This window comes from Myodes glareolus, chromosome 5 (assembly GCF_982192425.1).
Source record: "Myodes glareolus chromosome 5, mMyoGla1.1, whole genome shotgun sequence".
Taxonomy (NCBI): Eukaryota; Metazoa; Chordata; class Mammalia; order Rodentia; family Cricetidae; genus Myodes; species Myodes glareolus.
The window spans coordinates 35,777,390-35,796,171 of NC_142030.1; the positions used below are offsets into that span (position 1 = coordinate 35,777,390).

The following is an 18,782-nucleotide window of genomic DNA, read 5'->3' on the forward strand; positions in this document are numbered from 1 at the left end:
AGGTCAGCCTCAGCTGTATTGTGAGTTCAAAGCTAGCACTGGTTACATGAGACCTAGTCTCAAGAAAACAAATAAATAAAACCAAGCAGCAAAAAGTGGCCGGCAACAGTTCAGTACATACGTACAATGCAATAATCTGCTTTAATAGAAAACTGCCATTTGCAGTAACATGGACTTGGATATTATGCTAAGTGAAATAAGCAACATGTAGAAAGGCAAACATTGAATGATCTCTCTTATATATGGCATCTACAAAAGCCAAATTCAGAGATGCAGAAAGTAGTGACTACAGGGAAGGCAGGAGGAGAGGAAGGCATATGGAATGAAAATGCAGACCTGTGCTGGGGATGTGGCTCAGCTGGGAGAAGACTTGCCTCGCCCGCGTAAGGCACCGAGTCCACGTCCCCGCACAACAGAAGCCAGACGTGGTGGCAGGTACCCATAATTACAGCACTCAGGTATAGGCACGAAAGGTCAGGTATCCAAGGTCATCCTCAACTATAGAACAAGCTCGAGGCCAGCCTGGAGCACAGAAGCCCCTGCTTCAAAACAACAAACAAATGAAAACCCCAAGCCGAAAAACCAACCATATTACAGCATGTAATAATTAGTGAACGACAGGTTATTTCAGGTTGCCTCTTTGTGGAAGGATTAAGGCAGAGGACTGCCAACTGAAACTGGCCTGTTTGGTAACTCGGCTCTAGTCCAGGCTCCTAGGAGAGACAAACAGAAGAGTTTGGTCTTGGTGGTGCTCTGACTTTAGCTTGAGTGACTCCATTTTGATTTTTTTGTTAGTTTGTTTTTGTTTTTTGAGACAGGGTCTCTCTGCACAACACTGGCAGTCCTGAAACTCACTATGTGAACTAGGCTGTTCCCGAGCTTACAGAGACCCTGCTGCCTCCTGCCTCTGGCTGCTTCCCTAGTGCTGAGATTAAAGGCATGTGCCGTCACACCTGGCACTCCATTTTGATTTTTTATTTGTTTGTTTTGTTTTGTTTTGTTTTGTTTTGTTGAGACAGTGCTTCTCTGTGTAGCTTTGGAGTCTGTCCTGGAACTTGATCTGTAGACCAACCAGGCTGGCCTCGAACTCACAGAGATCTGCCTGCCTCTGCCTCCAGAGTGCTGGGATTAAAGGCATGTGCCATCACCACCCAGCTCCATTTTGACTTTTAACCTGGTCTTTGTGGGTGTTTAGTTCAAAACAAGGCTTACTGTAATGTGTATTTGCCAAGATCAATACTATTAGAAGTGGATGTTCCCGGTTGTCCCGGTCCGGGTCAAGCGTTTCCAGGATTTGCAGCTCTGAGGATTTGCACATGAAGCAAGATCAGTGTGTGTGGAGCAAAGCAGAAGCAAGATCAGTGTGTGTGGAGCAAAGCAATAGTGCAAATGAAAGAGACACTGTTCAAACTGACATCGCTCCCCAAGAGCAGAACGACTCGAGGGTTCCAGTCATTGTTTGGGGCTTCCTTTTATGGGGTTCAGGAGAAGGAGGTTAGCAGGCTGTAGTTTCTACTTTGATTGAGAGATTAGGCCATGTATTGTTTTCTTACTGAACATATCCCATCCATAATGCATCTGATTTTAATTATACACATACCCAAATATACCTCAACAGAAAGCGATAGATAGGAAATTCTCCCTAAAGGTTACTAGAGGACACAGTTTTGTCTCACTGCACAGGCTCAAAACCAGTTGCGGCCAGACTGGCTCTTCTGTTCTTCATACCTGGATAGGGTAGAAATTGCCTCTATTTGACTGTTACGGGGGTGGGGAAACATACCGTTGTTTAGAAATAGGGTTTCATGTAGCCAGATGCAGGTGGAGGTCTCAGGGTTCAAGGATGGTAAGAACCTTTGGAGAGGGGTGCGTGTGTACTCAGTAGAAGCAGATGAGTGGATGAAGCTGTTGCTGTCGAGGGCACTGTTACAGCAAGAGAGAGTGTGCATAGCAAAGAACAAAAGGCAGTTGGGGAGGGGGACGACCAGGGAGCTCAATTATCTCCTGCTCATACTCAACGCGTTAAAAACCCAGGACATCCAGGTCTCAGGGCCTGGGCCTCTATTTCCAGCTACTTTGTAGGAGGCTGAGGCTGGAGCAGCACAAAGTCAAGGCCTCCCTAGGATACAAAATAAGTTCCTAGCCAGGTGGTGGCAGTGCACGCATTTAATCCCAGGACTCAAGAGACAGAGGCAGGTGGAACTCTGTGAGTTCAAAGCCAGCCTGGTCTACAAGAGTTAGTTCCAGGACAGGCGCCACACCTACAGAGAAATCTTGTCTTGAGGTTTCAGTGAGACTTCCCTATTCAGGATGTAACTTAGTGGTAGAATCTGTGTCTAGCATGTGTGAGGTACACAGCCCCTTCCACCCAGGAAGGCTTACGTGTGTGTGTGTGTGTGTGTGTGTGTGTGTGTGTGTGTGTGTGTAAGGGCTTTGCCTGCATGTATCCACATGTATATGTACCCTGTGTATGCAGTGTTCTTGGAGGCAAGAAAGGGCACTGGATCGCCTGAAACTGGACGGAGTTCTACAGGACTGTGAGCCACCACATGGGTGCTGGGAACCAAACCCAGGCTCTCCACAAGAGCAGCGAGTTCTCTAACTGCAGACCCATCTCTCTTACAGCCCCACCTTTCTCTTTTAACTTTGATTTTCACAATTTTTAAAATAGAAAATGCCATCCATACTGGAATATAAATCTCTGTGGGCCCTTTTCTCAGATCCCAGACATCTTATCTTTGTTTCAGTCTTGAGAACACTTCTGGGGACCGACTCCAACCAATCAGGAGACAGCAGAAAGTACTTCAGCCAAAGGACTGACTGGAAGCTTTTACTATCTCCATTGGTAGATCTAAGTCAAAAACAAAGGAGTGGCTCAGGGTTGGGCACTGGAATGTAAATGCTGTTTTTTACAAAGTAGATAGGAGAAAGCTGCAGGGAAGGAAGGGGAGGAAGAGAGACTGGGAAGTAGGAAATTCTGCTCTGGCCTGTTTGCGGTCTGAGGGGACCTCAAGACTGGGAAGTTGCCAGCTATTTGTAACCCAGCACTGAGGAGGTTGAAGTTTAGGAGTGTGGAGAGTTAAACGACAGCCCAAGCTACATAGTGAGGTTCTGTCTCAAAATAAGTAAATAAACATGTAAACACATAAACACATACATGTAAACACATAAACACATACATGCATACATACATGCATGCATGGCTTTGGCTGCAGAGCGGTTAAGAATGAGTGAAGCTCTTGCTGAGGACAAAAGTTCAGGTCCCAGCCCCCGTGTCCTCACTCAGCTCCTGACCTCCTGGGGGATCTGAGGCCTCTGGCTTCCTCAGGCACCTGCATCCACATGGCTGGATACGTGTGTTGGGGGGGGAGAGAGTATGTGCATGTGTGTGTGTGTGCATGCGTGCATGTGTATGTGCTCTGCCAAACTGAGACAAGAACCAAGGAAGAACCAGGTGCAGCTAGGCAAGGGTTGCCTGTGAGTGCATTGCAGACACAAAAGTAGAGTATGGGGACAATGCCCCGCCCCCCCCGAAGAAGAGCTTGACCTGATGGTCTCCGGAAAGGAACTAAAGGGGACTATGTGTGACTGCCTGAGAGCCAGCTGGGTGGCAAGTGCCTGGCTTTGGAGTGCACGTAACATGGAGAAGACTTAGCTTTCTAGTCAACAGACTCTATTGGAACAGAAACCCTAGTTCAAAAACGTGTCTTCAGCCAGAACAGCGGCTGCTACAGAATTGGCAGAAGCTGGGGATTGGATAAAGGACTCCAGACAGCACAGAGGGCTCCACTCCTGCTGTCCTGATCAGTGAGGTAGCCTTCCCCTCTGTGTCCTGGATTGCAAGTGCCCACCACAGTTCTAGGAACCATTCCAAGCAAGCTATAAAGTTCATAAGAAAGGTGGGGTCATTTCTTTCCTTGTTCCTTTCTTTTCTTTTCTTTTCTTTTTTGTTTGTTTGTTTGTTTGTTTTGTTTTGTTATTGTTTTTTTGAGACAGGGTTTTTCTGAAGCTTTGGAGCCTGTCCTGGAACTAACTCTTGTAGACCAGGCTGGCCTCGAACTCACAGAGATCCACCTGCCTCTGCCTCCCAAGTGCTGGGATTAAAGGCATGCGCCATCATTATTATTAAAGACAGGTGTATTATTATGTACCTGGTCCCTTTATTTCTTTTAAGATCATAAAAAAAAAAAACCTTTCCTAGATACTCCCCACCCCATCTCACAGGCTTGACCTCTCCCCTCCTAGCAAGAGCTGGCCACCCCCCAACCGTGCCTAAAGCAGAACAGGCAAGAAGCAGCAGATGTGAACATTCTGGAGTTTATGCCTGAGTCATGCTGGGCAAGGATAAACAACAGAAAGACAATGGGGCATCGAAGACTCAAGCTCATCAGTTTCCTAGTGTGGTCAGTCCCAACTGTCTCATGACCCAGTCCTGTAAGTGAGGTCTTATGGAGATGCCAGAAGCCCTCAGACAGCTCGAGGCGTCTCTTAAAGGGCCTTCTTTGGAGCTGGAGGTAACTGTACCATCTCATTTTGCACACTTGGGGACACTTTCTTTGGGGGAACAGTCAGCCATATGAATCCAAATGGAGGCAACCCTGGGTGAGGATGGAAGAGGAAAAGGGTGGTTGTGAAGGGCAGCCTGGGGCCAGTTTGTATAGGAGGCTGTTTTTTCCTAATCTCTACTCCTGCAGAACTAGGAAGGGTGTGGTCCTTGTGTTTTTTGTTGTTGTTGTTGTTGTTGTTGTTTTGGTTTTTTTTTTGGTTTTGGTTTTTTTTTGTTTTTTTGTTTTGTTTTGTTTTGTTTTTGACTGAAGTGATAAACCTGTATGCACCGTTTGGGAGAAGGTACTACTGTGGGCGACAACAATAAATGCATAAGAGTCTGGAGATGGGAAAAGAGGCAAGCAGAGGTCCCCTGGGGTGTGGCAGTGTTTCTGATGAATGGATGCTTGGGTGTAGTCTCACCCTGCGGCGTCTGTGAGTCACTAGGCAGCAGGGCGTGCCCAAGCTGAGGTCTCGTGCGTGGACACGTGTTGAGGGTTGGGAGGGAGCTTTGCAGGATCCCTACTCCATCTGTAACTTGCCGGAAGAAAATGTCTACCTTCGTTCTGGACCAGAAGTTTCTAGTTAGTTCTAGAAGAAAAGGGAGCTTAAGGGAGGTTGGGAGTGCCTCTGTCGTTGACTCCCAGGTCACCAGCCAGGACCCTGCACCCTTGCTTCCTTCTTTGGGGTCAGGGCTCCCCCAGGCGGCCGCGATCAAAACCTTATAAAACACCGGGCAATTCCCCCCTGGTGAGTCACCGTAGGGTGTGGCCCGGTGCGCAGCAGTCGCGGTCCTGCACCGCCTCCCGCTGCCCAGGGTCCTCGCAGGCGCCCGCCCCCCCCCCCCCAGTCTTCTTCAGCACCTCGTCTCGCTTCAGAGAGGAGTCCCCGGAGGATCAGGGGACGGGGGTATCCCCATCCTAGGTGCAACCTGTTTCCCAAAGCAAGGGAAGCTTTGAATTGGGGAGCTAATGAGTAGTGAGGCGGCGGAGAGGATGGGGAACCCGCCCCTAACGGCGCCAAAGAGCTGGGCCTCGCTTGGCGACATCACTGAAGTGAACCCAAAAGAAGGATAATAGGAGCTTTAATTAAGGGCAGATCAAGGAGGCACCAGTTGAGCAGAGCTCCGGGCCAAGTTCTGCAGATCCCAGACCGGAAAGAAGTGCCCGGTCTCCTCACTGCTGATGGCTGAAGTCTTTGCTCGCCTGGTCAGATGCTGGTTAACAGCCTGGTTCGCGGGCGCCTGGCAGCACCGTCCGAGCCTGGGAAAGGAAGTGGGACGCAGAAAGGCAGTGCCCTGGGGATCCATTGCTCTGCAAAGTTAAATCTGGTTAAAGTATGCTCCCCAGGGACCCCACTTTCCAGTCGTTGAGGGCAGAGCGGCTAACACTGAGCCAGGGTTGGAGCCTCTGAGGAGTGTGCACCCCTCTCCCTCACCCTCCACCCGCTAACACCGTGGGACTTTTCTGTGGTGTCACCCTCTCCACTCGTTGAAACAAAAAGTTTGTGTCCTCAGCTCCATGTCAATAACATGAAGTCTCTTGCCTTAGGCCAGGAAGACAATGAGCCCTACTCCGGAAGTCCGTTGGGGCCTGGAGACCCCTCTTGGTCCCATCTGCCCTGGGCTGGAAGGCCAGCAGGTGGAGGTCTTTCAGTAGGCTGAGGTCCATCTCAGCGGACCTTTACCACAGCCTGCTGTATGAGGGGAGCTGCGCTTGGCACCTCCTCAGATGGGCTCCATCAACCCCCAAAGCCCTGGTCCAGGTGGGTACCCGGTGGCACCTCTGTCTCAAGAAGACGAGGTCCAAGGATTCTGCACTGCAGAGAACCGCGGCCCCTGTTGGTGTGTCCTAGAAAGGTAGGCCCATGATGTTCAGGTAGGGCTCCACTCCCTGGCACCCTGGGCGTCTTCTACCGGCTGGTCCAGGTCGTTTGTACTGCCCTCGCTGGGGGCGGGGTTCAAGACAAAGGTTTCTCTGCCTGTAGCTCTGGTTGTCCTGGAACTCTCTCTGTAGACCAGGCTGGCCTCGAATTCAGAGATCTTTTTGCCTTTGCCTCCTGAGTTAAAGGCATGTGCCACCACCGCCGGCCTGATTTTTAAGTAGCCCAGTGCCAGTTCACCAGGCCGAGGGAGGGCAGAAGCAGGACAGCAGGCAGATTACTGGGCTTTGGGGAAAATAGGGAGTAAGGGTGGGTCACTTCCCTGAGGGTTCCTCACAGGGAAGGAAAGTTCTAACTCGAGTGGGAAAGATAACGCAGGAAGGCAGAAGGGGTAGATGAGGGATCCAGGAGTCTACTCAGCCCCTGGACTGGGCTCCTTCCTCCTCAGCTGGGGGCTGCACCTGGTCATCCTGGGCGCTCAGAACTGGAGTCGATACTAATGGTAACAGGGTTTGTTATTGAGCATTTTCGGGAGCATGCTCGCACACATGCACACACAATGCTTTACAGTCTCTTGTGTAATTTTTATAATCATATAGTGAGCTGGGATGGCATGGGGTTATAGAAGGAAACTGAGGCAGGAAGGTCAGTAGGGTTTCCCTCAAACGCTCCCATCAGTACTCAAATCTATTGCAATGGGTAAACTGGGGCCTGGTAAACACAGAACCCCTGTCTCTACCCACTGGGTCTGGCACTGCAGGGTGGCTGTGTGCCCCCAAGGACCCTGGGATCCAACCAAGATAGATACGGGGCGGGGGGGGGGGGTAAAGTCAAACCCAGAAGGGGAGACTTTCTGTTCCTCTGTGTCAGGCGAAGGAAAGTATCTGCCACAGGACACCCAGTCCCACCAGCTAGGCAGAGGGCAGGAATGCCCTGGGTTGCTCATTTGTTTGTTTTGTTTGTGAATTTTTTCTTTTTGCTTTTTGTTGTTGGTTTTTTGTTTGTTTGTTTGTTTGTTTGTTTGTAGACAGGGTTTCTTTGTGTAACAGCCTGGCTGTCCTGGAACTTGCACTGTAGACCAGGCTGGCCTCAAACTCAAAGAGATCCTCCTGCCTCTGCCTCCTGAGGGCTGGGATTAAAGGAGTGTGCACTGCTCCCCCAGGCCCCCACCTCCCACAGTCCTGCATCTCTTGATGTCTTCAGCCCTGAACTGGGAGGAGATGGACCTAGTATATGTCAGCCTTTACTGCCAGTTCTAAACAAACACCCCTCAACTGACTAACGTGCCTAGCTGCAGAGTGAAGCATGACCCCAAGAATAAGGTCCTATGTCACAACCCTAAAGATATTTGACAGGCCCAGTGAAGTAGCCTAGGTGACTGTCATCATCACAACCCCCGTGGCAGAGGTATAGTGCAGAAAGCAGGAAGAGAACTACTATGTAATGCAGATGTGTTTAGTAACTTACTTAATCACTTCCTCTTTCAGGACAAGACCTCCATTTAACCCTGTGGGGCCTAGAACTCTTGATTCTCCTGCCCCTGTCTCCTGAGCTCAGCTAGTAGAGCTATTCACCTCTCCTGGCCTCCAATTAGTGATATTTTGTTTGTTTGTTTTCTTTTTTCAAGACAGGGTTTCTCTGTGTAGACCTGGCTGTTCTAGAACTCGTTCCATAGACCAGGTTGGTCTCATACTCAAAGAACTGCCTGCCTCTGCCTCCCAAGTACTGGGATTAAAGGTGTGCACCACCACTGTCCAGATAGTGACATTTAAAAAAAATTGAAAGAATGTTTAGTTTGTCTGGCGGTGGTGACACAGGCCTTTAATTCCAGCACTCAGGAAGCAGAGACAGAGGAATCTCTGTGAGTTCAAGGGCAGCCTGGTCTACAGAGTGAGTTCCAGGGTAGCCAGGACTACAAAGAGAAACTGTCTCAAAAAAAAAAATTATCCTGCATTTGTTTGTGTGTGAGAGCTCGTGTGTGTGCACACAGGTACTCCACACTGTGAATGCAGAGGCTGGAGTGCTGGCAGGGATCAATCATCTCTTTCCGCCATGCAGTTCCAGGGAATGAACTCAGGTCGTTAGACACAGCGGCAAGCACTCCCTGACATCCCGCAGGCCCCAAATTTATGATTGTTAAAGTCGACTAAAGGGGCTGGAGAGATGGCTCCATGGTTAAGAGCATTGACTGCTCTTCCAGAGGGCGCAGGTTCAATCCCCAGCACCCACGTGGCAGCTCACAGCTGTCCTGTAACTCCAGCTTCGCAGGATCTGGCTTCTTCACATGGACACACTTGCTGGTGAAACACCAATGCACATACAATAAAAATAAATTAAGCATTTAAAGCCCGGTGTGATTGGTTCTATCTGTAATTCCAGCATGTGGGAGACTAAGTCAGGAAGGATCAGTGCAAGTCGGAGGCTAACCTGGGCTACTGAGTGAAACCCTGACTCAAAAAGCAAAACAATAAAACCAAAAATATCCGAAAACAGCTGCGCATGATCTCAGTACTTGGAAGGTGGAGGCAGCGGGCTGCACGGAGGTGCCCTGTGGTGTTCTCAGCACAGGGAGGAGAAGGCAGGAGGGTCAGGAGTTCAAGGTCACTTTTTACCAGACTTTTTACTAGGCTAGTACCAGAAATAAAAGCAAATCATGGGTGTGGTGGCTCTGCCTTTAATCCCACCACTCAAGAGGCAGAGAGAGGCAGGCAGATTCTGCAAGTTCGAGACTAGCCTCATCTACACAGCTAGTTCCAGAACAACCAGAGCTACACAGTGAGACTCTGTGATGAAAAATAAACAAAGTTAAATTTAAAGGGAGAGGTATGTGGAGAGAAGGCTCAGTAGTTCTTTCAGAGAATCAGAAACTGTGTACCAGCATCTGTAAAGGGTGGCTCTGGCCTGCCTGTAACTCCAGCTCTGAGGGGCTTGACACCCTCTTTTGACTTCTGGGGGCAGTGCACTTGTGTGCACAAACCCACACTCAGACACACATGTATACACATAATTACTTTTTTTTTTTTGGTTTGTCAAGATAGGACTTCTCTGTGGGCTTTTGGAGCCTGTCCTAGAACTCATTCAGTAGACCAGGTTGATCCTGAACTCACAGAGGTCTGCCTGCCACTGCCTCCTGAATGCTGGGATTAAAGGTATGAGCCACCACTAAATATTTTTTTAAAAATTTCAATCATAGGGGGCTGGAGAGATGGTTCAGAGGTTAAGAGCACTGACTGCTCTTCCGGAGGTCCTGAGTTCAATTCCCAGCAACCACATGGTGGCTCACAACCACCTGTAATGAGATCTGGTGCCCTTTTCTGGCCTGCAGGGACATATGGAGGCTGAACACTGTGTACATAATAAATAAATAAATCTTTAAAAAAAATTCAATCATAAGCCGGGCAGTGGTGGGTGGGCTTCTTGAGTAAGCTCAGGTTCAAGGTCAGAAGCGACATGGCTTTTCTTTTTCCAGAGGTTAGTCCAGAGTGTGTGTCTGGGGTGAACATTTGGGAACGCTGCAGGTGCTGCAGGTGTCTAGAAGTTGGAGAAGGGTATCCCTGGAGCAGGCTGACCTTGATGCTTGTCATTTGAGTCCAGAACAGGGTTGGGGAAGCAGAGACCTCTGCGGAGATGCCTGGGAGATGAGAAACTTCCTAGGGCCAGGTCTTCCACCTCCAGTCACCCAAGCTAACCTTGTTCCTCCATTTTCTCTTCCATCCTAGAGAGCTCCCAGGTGGGTACTAGTTCCCGAAACTTGTGAGCTGGGGAGGAGGTGTCTGCAGGAACACCTGCCTGCCCTGAGCCTCCGCTACTTCTTCCTCCTATCATGGGACCACTGACCTCAGTTCTCTCTATCTTCCTCGGCAACGGGTCCTGTGGCTCACCCACCTGGATAAAGAGCTCAGGGGCAGATTGACCGGGCTGTCCTCAACCCCTGCTCCCCATTGCACATCGGGAGAAGACAAATGTCTCGGGCCAGTGTGGCCTCCGGTTCTGGTTTTGGCATTGGAGGTCTGGACAAATCTCTTCCAAGTTCTGAACCCAATCTGAGTGTCCAAGACAAGGTTGAGACCCCCGGGAAATATCCCAAGGATGGGACAGCTTAGTACTGGATCCCAGTAAGGCTGTTCTGAAATTTTGGAGGGGTAGGGACTCTGACATAGCCCCCTGGAAGCCGTGGCAGAGAGTGGAGTCAGGTGGTTCTGAAACAAGGCCCTCTGGTTTGTGTCCAGTCCTGATGTGTCTCAGCTCTGTGCTCTTGGGCAAGTTGTTTAAACTCTCAGTCCCTTAATTCCTTCTCGAGGCTAACTATGGTACACACGAACTGTGTTCATTTATTCCTCTGCAACACTGTGGACTGAACCCGTGGCCCTATGGTTGGTAGGCAAGCGTTCTACCACTGAGCTATATTCCCAGTACCAAACATACCGTTTTCTTTTGTTTATGCTACCTTGTAGGCTCCTGGCTAGGCAGGAAAGGAAAACCCACTACCCCGAGGATGCCTGGGGCCAGACAGGGTCTCAGGGTCATTCTCCTTTTGTGCCTGTCCTCGCTATGGTTGTCAGCGTGTTCCCAGGAAGGTGCCCCTGTCTCCATACTTAGCACACAAACTGAAACTGTACAGACATTCACACCCTCTGCCCACCTGAGCTTCCTCAGACACAGTGAATCAGGCAGGTGGTGGGATCCACTCTAAAGGGGCTCTGGGGCTGAAACCTGGTCTGTCCAGTTGCGCTCCTGTGGACAGGGTCAGCAGCCTGTTATCTGGAGAGCTGAGAGAAAGGCCACCCTACTGCTAAAGATGGTGGCACAGTGGAGGGGGACAATGCTCCTGAAGGTTCAGATTCCAGAAGAACTCTATGTCCTGAAGTGCACCCGGGGATGTTCAAGGGACTTCGTGAGTGATGGCACAGCCCAGGGAAGAAGCAAGGCAGGAAGTGGGGCTCAGGTTTTATTTGGAATCATTTAAAAAAAAAAAATTACAGCAGCATCTGATCTATGGGATCCTGAGGGCCATAGGGTAAAAGGAGCCAGCAGGGGGCGCTGGCGCTGGCAGTAGCGTGCGCGCGTGGATAGGCTTGTGGCACCCGGCTGGGTCGCAGAGAACGTGGGCAACCCGCAGGGCACTTTGGGCAGGACACTTATTTTGCCAGGTGGGGACGGGATCCAAGATAGAAGGGGTGTCCCTTGGGCCTCTGTGGCTGATGGCAGTCTCCTACTCTCCTCCACTCTTGGCCTGGCAGCGAAGGGAGGAGAGGAAGGGAGGCAGAGATGGAAGAAGGGAGGGGGAAAGAGAAACGGAGGAACCGAGGGAGAGAGACCTGCACTCAGCATCAGGCCCTCAGTTCTCCCTAACCACGAGGAAAGGGTCACTTATGAGGAGATTATGCACTCAGGTCCAGGACTGCCACACCCATGTCCCTGTGGGAGGCTGTGGAAAATCTTCCACTCAGAAATGAAGGAGGTCTATGTGACTCGGGTCTCTACCAGAACTTTCTGGTGTGCCCTGGGAGGCCTGCTCTTACCTCTTCATCCTCCTCTTGCTCTTTGTTCTCCTGGTCCTGGGCAGAAGCGGGTTGTTCCAAGTCCTCCTACAGTGGGGGTACAAAAGGGACACAAGGCTATGGAAAGAGATACACTGACCCTCAGCTGCCAGGGTCACAAATGAGCAGGGCCTTCCATCGTTCTACTGTCCTTAGGACATCTGGGGTGCCAGAGTCCCAAGACTCTGAGTGTACCAGATACATCAAGCCAGCTTCATCTTCCGCAAACGAGCTAAGTCATGGGTACCTGCCTCCCGACATGTTTAGGCTCCTTAAGTGCGGAAGTCTGGAAGACGTGGAGTAAGGTTGGGAGTGAGCAGAGACCCTTGGATCACATGAACCCCCGCACTCAGGTGGTGTGAACAGTAGTATGTCATCAGCGTTCACGGCACCCCGGAGGATAGCAGCCACGGCCTAGAGACTAGTTCAGGGCCTCAGAGCACAACACGTTGGCAGGGCTAGCTCCTGCTTGCTCCAGGCCCCTCTTCCTGCCTTCTGGATGTGCTCCGGACTCGGGCCTGTCTTCCATCTCCGCTCTCTCCACAGCATGTGCTGACATGCTCATGACAGCGGGGAGTTTAGAACAAAACTGATGGTCCGTCCGAAATCCGTTCTCAGAACCCGTGTTACCTCAGGACCAAAACAAGGAGAGACAAAAGGACGCAGAACTTTCAGCCGGGATCACACAGAGCCAGGCTCTTCGGACGAAGTGCAAGCGACTGCTTGCCTGGGCATACTACCCCAAGAGTGGCACCTGAACCCCATGGCATGAGTGGCCAGACAGCCATGCTGCATTCTTCTGAAGGTCACTGGTAGGATTAGGTACTGTGTCACCAGGTAATGACTGTCCCTTGGTACAGCTCCGCGGGCTCAGCAGTTTCTTCGGTTTAGCAAGGGGTAGCCTGAAACGAGCTCCCAGGGTCCTTCTTGCTAGGGGCTTGGGAGGAGGCTTCCTGGGATGCCCGCAGCTCTGGTGACAGTGGTGAAGATGACAATGGTGGGTGCCCACCACGTGCCTGGCAGAAATGCTCGCTGGCATACTTTCTCTGCCTTCCCCCACAGTCCTGTGAGACGGCAATTTCAGACAAGGAGTTGCGGATCCGGATAGGATCTCTTTCCAAAGTCACACAGCCTGCCGAGGTGCGTCTGCACAGCCCAGAGACAAGAGACCCTGTGCTGGCCCCAGCAGCAAGTGTTTGGGGTGGGTGGCCCCACCCCTTTCACACACACACACATACACACACCCCCAGAGCAGACTTCTGTAGTATTGGCTGTGAGGGACCCTGGGGCTCAGCCACTGGGGCGGCCTGTTGTAAGTATGGGGGTTGAAGATAACAAGTCTTTGGACTCAGCTTCCTCTCAGCCTCCATTCTGGAACCTCCATCCCTGCACAGTCTACGCTCAGTCTTTCAAGAGCCCAGGAACTGGCGCTCACGGAAGCTCCATGCTCACACAGGCTAACCACGCGACTGTGGCTCGTCACCCAGTCTCTGTAGGCTTTTCTCTCCACATCCTGTTTTGTGGAATGTGGGAGCCCATGCAAAGGGTAAGTGTAAAATGCTTAAAGCATTCAGCAAGTGCTGAGTCAGCTCCTACCTCTGGCCTCTATCCCTAGGGAGCCCGAGGGCCCTGATCTTTCAGCCGCCTGCCACACACATACACACGAACACCCATCCATGCATACATCACATGCATACACATCCGTGTTCATCTCCACCATCCCTACAACCCACATACAACCCACATGCTCACACAAAGACTTCCGCAGAGGGTGGCGTCAGAGCCCTGCTGCTTGTCTACCACAAGGGGGCAGTGTTTCCCCCACCGCTTCATGGGGAGGCAGCGGTCAGACCCTGGGACCGATGGAGGTTGCACAAAGGCACAGGTAGTCCTGGTAGTGGCTTGGAAGTTTTAGCCTGTCTAGAAGGCTGCCTTTCACCACACAGGGCCCTGAATTCACTTGTAAAATTTATTTCCTATATTCCAAAAGTGATGGGCTGGGCATGGTTTGAGTGTTTGTGCATAAAACGAATCCCAGAGTCCCCAATCCAGGGGTGCGGAAAGAATTCCAGATATGAACAGTTGTAAAGACACCATGTCGTCCCAACACACACAATGAGTGCTGCCTGTAATGTCAAGCAGCGTCTAACGCTCCTTCCCCACACTTCCAACAGTGTCTCCTGCTGCAGGGAGCCCAGGGAAAGGACGTGAGCCAGACTCACCTTGCGTACCACCCCAGCGGTGACCACGATGTTTTCTGCCTCCTCCACGGTCTTGGTGGCCACCGTGTTGACGCTGCTGACCACAGCTTCACTGACGGCACTGGCCTGCTCCTTTGTCTTCTCAGCCACTGCAGAGGATTCGGGCTGAACTCAGCCAGGAGCGTCTCCACCGCTGCCTACCCGAGTTGGGGAGAACAGTCCCTTTCCAGAGCTCGGATGCCTGACTTTTTTAAATCTCCATGCCATTCTCTGACTCTAAGGCAGCAACAATGTGAGGGATGGGGTGGGGTGGGATGGGGCAGGGGGGCACAGGAGCCTGCTCTGGTTTGCCTTTAGAGAATATAGTAGTTTAGGTCATCTGGATCCTAGGGTCCCAGTTGATACAAGGAGGCCTCTAGGTGTGGGCCCTGGGTACAAGGCAGGATTCTTGGGGTCCCCTTACCTGATGTGACACTTTGTACCACGTTCTCCTTGGTTTTGGTGCCTGTCAGAGGGAAGAGGTGTTCAGGCAGTCAGGGTGAATAGCTGAATACCCAGGGATGGGGGCGGGACAGGAGGGGATGAGGATGGTGTCTGGGGACAGTAACCCCTTCAAAGGGACATTTCCTGCTATGTCTGAAAGACAGAAGACAGACGGGAAGGAGACAGGACAGGAAGAAGGGACAAAGGGGAATCAGGCCTGAGGGAGGGTCACTGGTGGTGGGTCTATGGCCCTCACATGGGTGTGGCCCGAGCCTCAGAAGCAGGAGCTGAACAGGGCAGAGAAAGCTGAGTCACAGGCTTGGCCACCCCTGCCCCCTCTTTGGAGGGAGACCAGAGAGCTGGGGTAGGTTGAACGCTCAACTGGGGCCATCTCCAGAGCCTACCCCTTTCCTCTAGTGGGGCCATGTGGCCTAGCTTGGCTGCTGCAGCTCCCATCAGAGAAATCAGGGTCCACCTGAGCAGATCACTGTCTCTGGGTCTCCAAGCACAGGCACCCCCAGGCATGTGCGTGCATGCTCTTGCATGTACACACTCAGGTGGTCTGAATGGCACTAAATCCTGTCCTAAAGACTTCAGAGTACCTCCCCGCCAAAGGCTCCAAAGACAAATACTAACATATTCTCCAGAGTGTGGGGGACCCTGCCTCAACAATCAGGGTTTCATCTCTCTCAAAATACTCCCCGGAATGTGGGGGGAGTCAGCAGAAGGAAGGTAGTAGGAGCCGGTCTACATTAGGGAGCCCTCTGCCCCACCCTGCCCCGCCCCGCTGCCACACTCACCCACATACATGACTCCTTCCTTGGTCTTCTCAGCCGCCTCTGTCACTCCCTGCTTGGTCTTCTCCACAGCCCCCACCACACCTTCCTTGGCAATGGAGAACCCTTTCTTGAAGACGTCCATGGTGGTTGCGAGGACGGGACCTGACTGCTGCGAGCTGGGGACTGGAGCTGGCAAGTGTTGGCTGCAGCCGCTGTCCCTGCCGCCGCTGCCTCTTATTGACGCGGATGAAATATTGATGCTGTGGCTGCTGTCTGGAACCCGGCCAGCCCAGGGCGGGGTGGGGGCAGGGAGGGCGGACTGGAGAAAGCATGCCCCAGGGGGACACAACCAGAGAGCAGGGCCTGGGCCCCTTCTGGCTCAGTTCTGCCCTGCTGACTCCTGCCACTCCAGGAGAAGGGGTGCTTACAGGAGGCTGGACATATCCTAATCTATCATTGTCCCTCAGTCACCCTTGGGAAGTCATGGGGGTCTTGTGCCCTGGAATGTGCTGTGCAGAAGATAAGCATCTTGGCCTGTGCCTCAGTGTCCCAGGTTGGGCAGGGGTCAGAGCCTGTCCGGTAAGAGCCCAGCCTGCAGGTTACTCTGGATGCCCAGCTACCCACAGCATCCTGGATGCTCCTGACCCTGGGGCTCTAGTCAAACCTGTTGGAAAGCTGAGAAACACAGATTCCCCCCATGCCTGCAATGGACTGGGTGACATGCTGTGTGTTTCTAGCATAGTTCCTTCCCTTCTCTGAGCTTTCACACACCTGCTGGTTCCCATAGCCCAGCGACAAAGGGTGCTAAGAAGGCACGAAGGGCCTGACCCCCCCTCTTCCCCCTGCTTCCTGGCCAACAGCGTGGGTGGCACCCTATCTCCCAAGGCTGACACTTTCCACTGTTCCGTCTTCAGGCCCAGAACAGAGTCCTGTAGAAATGGCTCTACAGGGTGATAGGGTTACCCTCGTGTGTCTCTCACACCCGCAACGTCCTGATTCAAGTGCCATTAGGACACAGGAATTGGCCTGAGTGGTTGCTGACCTCAGAGGGGACCAGGCTGGGAGAGGCGGGGGCGGATGAGCCTTACCGGGTGGGCCGGACCAGGCCACTTCCTCCCTTTGTTGTCCCCATGTTTTCCTTTCTTTCTGACTTGAAGACCACATCAGCAGCAAATTTGGGAGTCACTGGCAAGGTTGAACCTCGGTGGAGCCAGCTACGTCTGCCGGTCACCATGATCCTGACACTGATGCTGGGCCTTGGCGGGTACCTGAATTGGGGACTTCTGGGGGCCTGGGCACAAGACCCTGGTACCAGGTTCTCTGATCCCAAAAGGCTCAGGGTACCTGCGGGCTGGAAAACAGAGACTGCCGATACCAGCAGAGACCCTATCGGACGGTAAGGAGATCCTGGCCATAGCGGAGGTCAGGGGATGGTAGCTGAGTCCCAGATACATATCTGTGGAATGGGCTGATATATGGCTAATTGGTGCTAGTTTCCTGGATCCAGTACTTCAGGGCCCAGCCTGAGGATGCCAGGGTGGTCCCTGCTTGACCCTTACCAGGGACTTCGACTGGGGCTCCCACTATCAGTCACCAGCATGGAACTCAGAGGGACTGATGTTCTAGATGCTTCCTGCTGATGAGGGCTACTCTTTGAAGGAACTCAGCTCTGAAAGCTGAGCCCCAACAAGGCAGCTATCCCTAGGGGAGACATTTGGATCTGAGTGCCCAAGGTACCAGGCCAGGACTGACCAGTGCATGAAGGGCTCCTGAATCCCCCGAGCTCGTGGAGGCAGGGGCTCCTAGGGCAATTCCATGAGGCCTCACGGATGGACAGGATACAGCTGACTCCAGACATGGTTTTCCAACATCCTCATTATGCTTCGAGGTGCCTGGTCTCTAGCTCTGTCCCTCGTCCCTCAGGGTTTGGGGTCTCATGACTGGACATGTCCAAGGCAGAAGGCAGGTGCCACTTGCTGGGCCAGCCTCGGAGGCTCAGTTTTTCAAGTATTACTTCTATTGCTTTTCCCAACAGCCTTTCTCACGGTGGAGGAGGCTGCATCTCACAGTGGCTGAGTGACTTGCCCAGGTTACAGCCTAGGAGAGCTGGATCTTCGTTTTTCATACCCAGCTCTCTGAGTGGAACCCTGCGATCTGTTAAAGACTGGGCAGCCAGCTCACACCCATCCTTAGCTTCCCCAAGGGACTGCGATAGGGTTCCCAGACAAATCTGCCCGGGGCCAGGTTCCCATCCATTTCTAACACTCCCAGGGGAATATCTGTTGGGAGCTTTCTGGAAATCAGGCTTAGCCAGAAAGAAGCCCCAGAGTGACAGGGAGCATGCGCTGATTAGTGAGGAGGGGGTGGGTCTGGTGGTGTAAGGGAAGAGGTCCATCCCCAGTTCTACCACAGGCTCTGAAGCACAGGTGACCGTTGATGGAGGCAATTCTACCACCCAGCTCTGACCTCAGGATGTGGGGGGAGGCCAAGCCTCTCTTACCCCAAGCCATCAGCAGTAGGCCCCAGGAGGCAAGTTCCTCCTCCCATTGTGAAGGGAAGGATGGAGGAGCAGGAGGGGTCAGGAGGTGGTCCTTGTTCTTATAATCTCCCGGATGTGGAGAGGGTCTGCTTGCTCCTTAGTTCTTGAGAGCAGAGGCCCCTCCATCTTCCCTGGATGATGGCTCGAGTGACTGGAGGGTTTGTGCTGCCTCTGATTCCAGGAGTGCCCAGGTCACCCAGGCTAGGACTTCTACCTACTGGGGTTTCCTTTTCGTGTCCCCAGAAGCTTGAACCCCGCAGTTAAAGCCCAAGGTATTGAAGCATCCGGAGAGCCTGGTGGGAAAGGAAGGAAATGCTGCTTCCTGGGCTGATGGCTTCCCAGGTTCCTGTGACAGGAGGCCGAAGTGCCGCTCGGATCCTTGAAGAGCAGGGCAAGGGGAGGGGAGTAATCCATCAGCCGTGAGGGTGGGGGATGGGGCAGCACAGCATCAGCATCTCCACGGCCAGACTTAGACCTCCTGCTCTCTACCTCCTGCTCTCTGTGTGTGTGGCCCTCCAGCTTCCAGAGACCTGGTACCAGGCAGGCCCTGCACCCACAGGGATCAGAGCCTTTGAAAGAACAGTGAAACAAAGCAAGTTAGAGCCTCCATACCCGTGTTCCCAGACTGCCAGGCAGAAGAGGGATATGGTTCACTGTTTCCTAAGCCCCTGGGGATCCTGAAGGGGCAGGACCAGGGAACTAGCAAGGAACACCTTTGGATGTCACAGGGAAGAAATTCCTTCTAGTTTCTTGGTTTCGGTGTGGATGTAGCATGTGGGCTCCTTAGACCCAAGTCAGCTGCTCTAGAGAGACT

At 52.3% G+C, this 18,782-nt stretch overlaps 2 protein-coding genes across 6 annotated transcripts in view; one reads left to right on the forward strand and one right to left on the reverse strand.

Moving 5' to 3' along the window:
• Positions 1 to 5,612: 5,612 nt before the first annotated feature.
• Sncg (synuclein gamma) lies at positions 5,613 to 15,686 on the reverse strand. 2 transcript variants are annotated; one of them, XM_048420957.3, is made up of 5 exons: positions 15,451 to 15,686; positions 14,631 to 14,672; positions 14,189 to 14,316; positions 11,949 to 12,014; positions 5,613 to 5,807 (listed from the first exon to the last, which is right to left on the reverse strand). In XM_048420957.3, the coding sequence occupies exons 1-5, from the start codon at positions 15,569 to 15,571 to the stop codon at positions 5,766 to 5,768; spliced, it is 399 nt and encodes a 132-aa protein (XP_048276914.2). In that variant the 5' UTR covers positions 15,572 to 15,686; the 3' UTR covers positions 5,613 to 5,765. The 2 variants fall into 2 exon arrangements, with proteins under 2 accessions (XP_048276914.2, XP_048276915.2); XM_048420958.3 differs by lacking the exon at positions 5,613 to 5,807 and adding an exon at positions 11,362 to 11,659 and having other exon boundaries at positions 15,451 to 15,680.
• A 706-nt stretch (positions 15,687 to 16,392) lies between these two features.
• Positions 16,393 to 18,782, forward strand: part of Mmrn2 (multimerin 2) — a 29,059-nt gene continuing 26,669 nt past the window's right edge. Inside the window, exon 1 of one of the 4 annotated variants that reach the window (XM_085687855.2) lies at positions 16,393 to 16,825. In XM_085687855.2, the coding sequence (XP_085543981.1) occupies positions 16,560 to 16,825 (266 nt within the window). In that variant the 5' untranslated portion in view covers positions 16,393 to 16,559. The remainder of the gene's footprint in view (positions 16,826 to 18,782) is intronic. The other 3 variants (XM_085687856.2, XM_048420954.3, XM_048420953.3) reach the window with 3 other exon arrangements.

Coding starts and splice junctions, on each gene's coding strand:
- Sncg (XM_048420957.3), bottom strand. CDS start 15,571: ATGGACGTCTTCAAGAAAGGGTTCTCCATTGCCAAGGAAGGTGTGGTG. Junction 14,673..15,450: donor GGAAGGAGTCATGTATGTGG/GTGAGTGTGGCA, acceptor TCCCTCTGACAG/GCACCAAAACCAAGGAGAAC. Junction 5,808..11,948: donor AGCAAGAGGAGGATGAAGAG/GTAAGAGCAGGC, acceptor TTCCTTTCCCAG/GCTCGGACGGTGCTGCCAGG.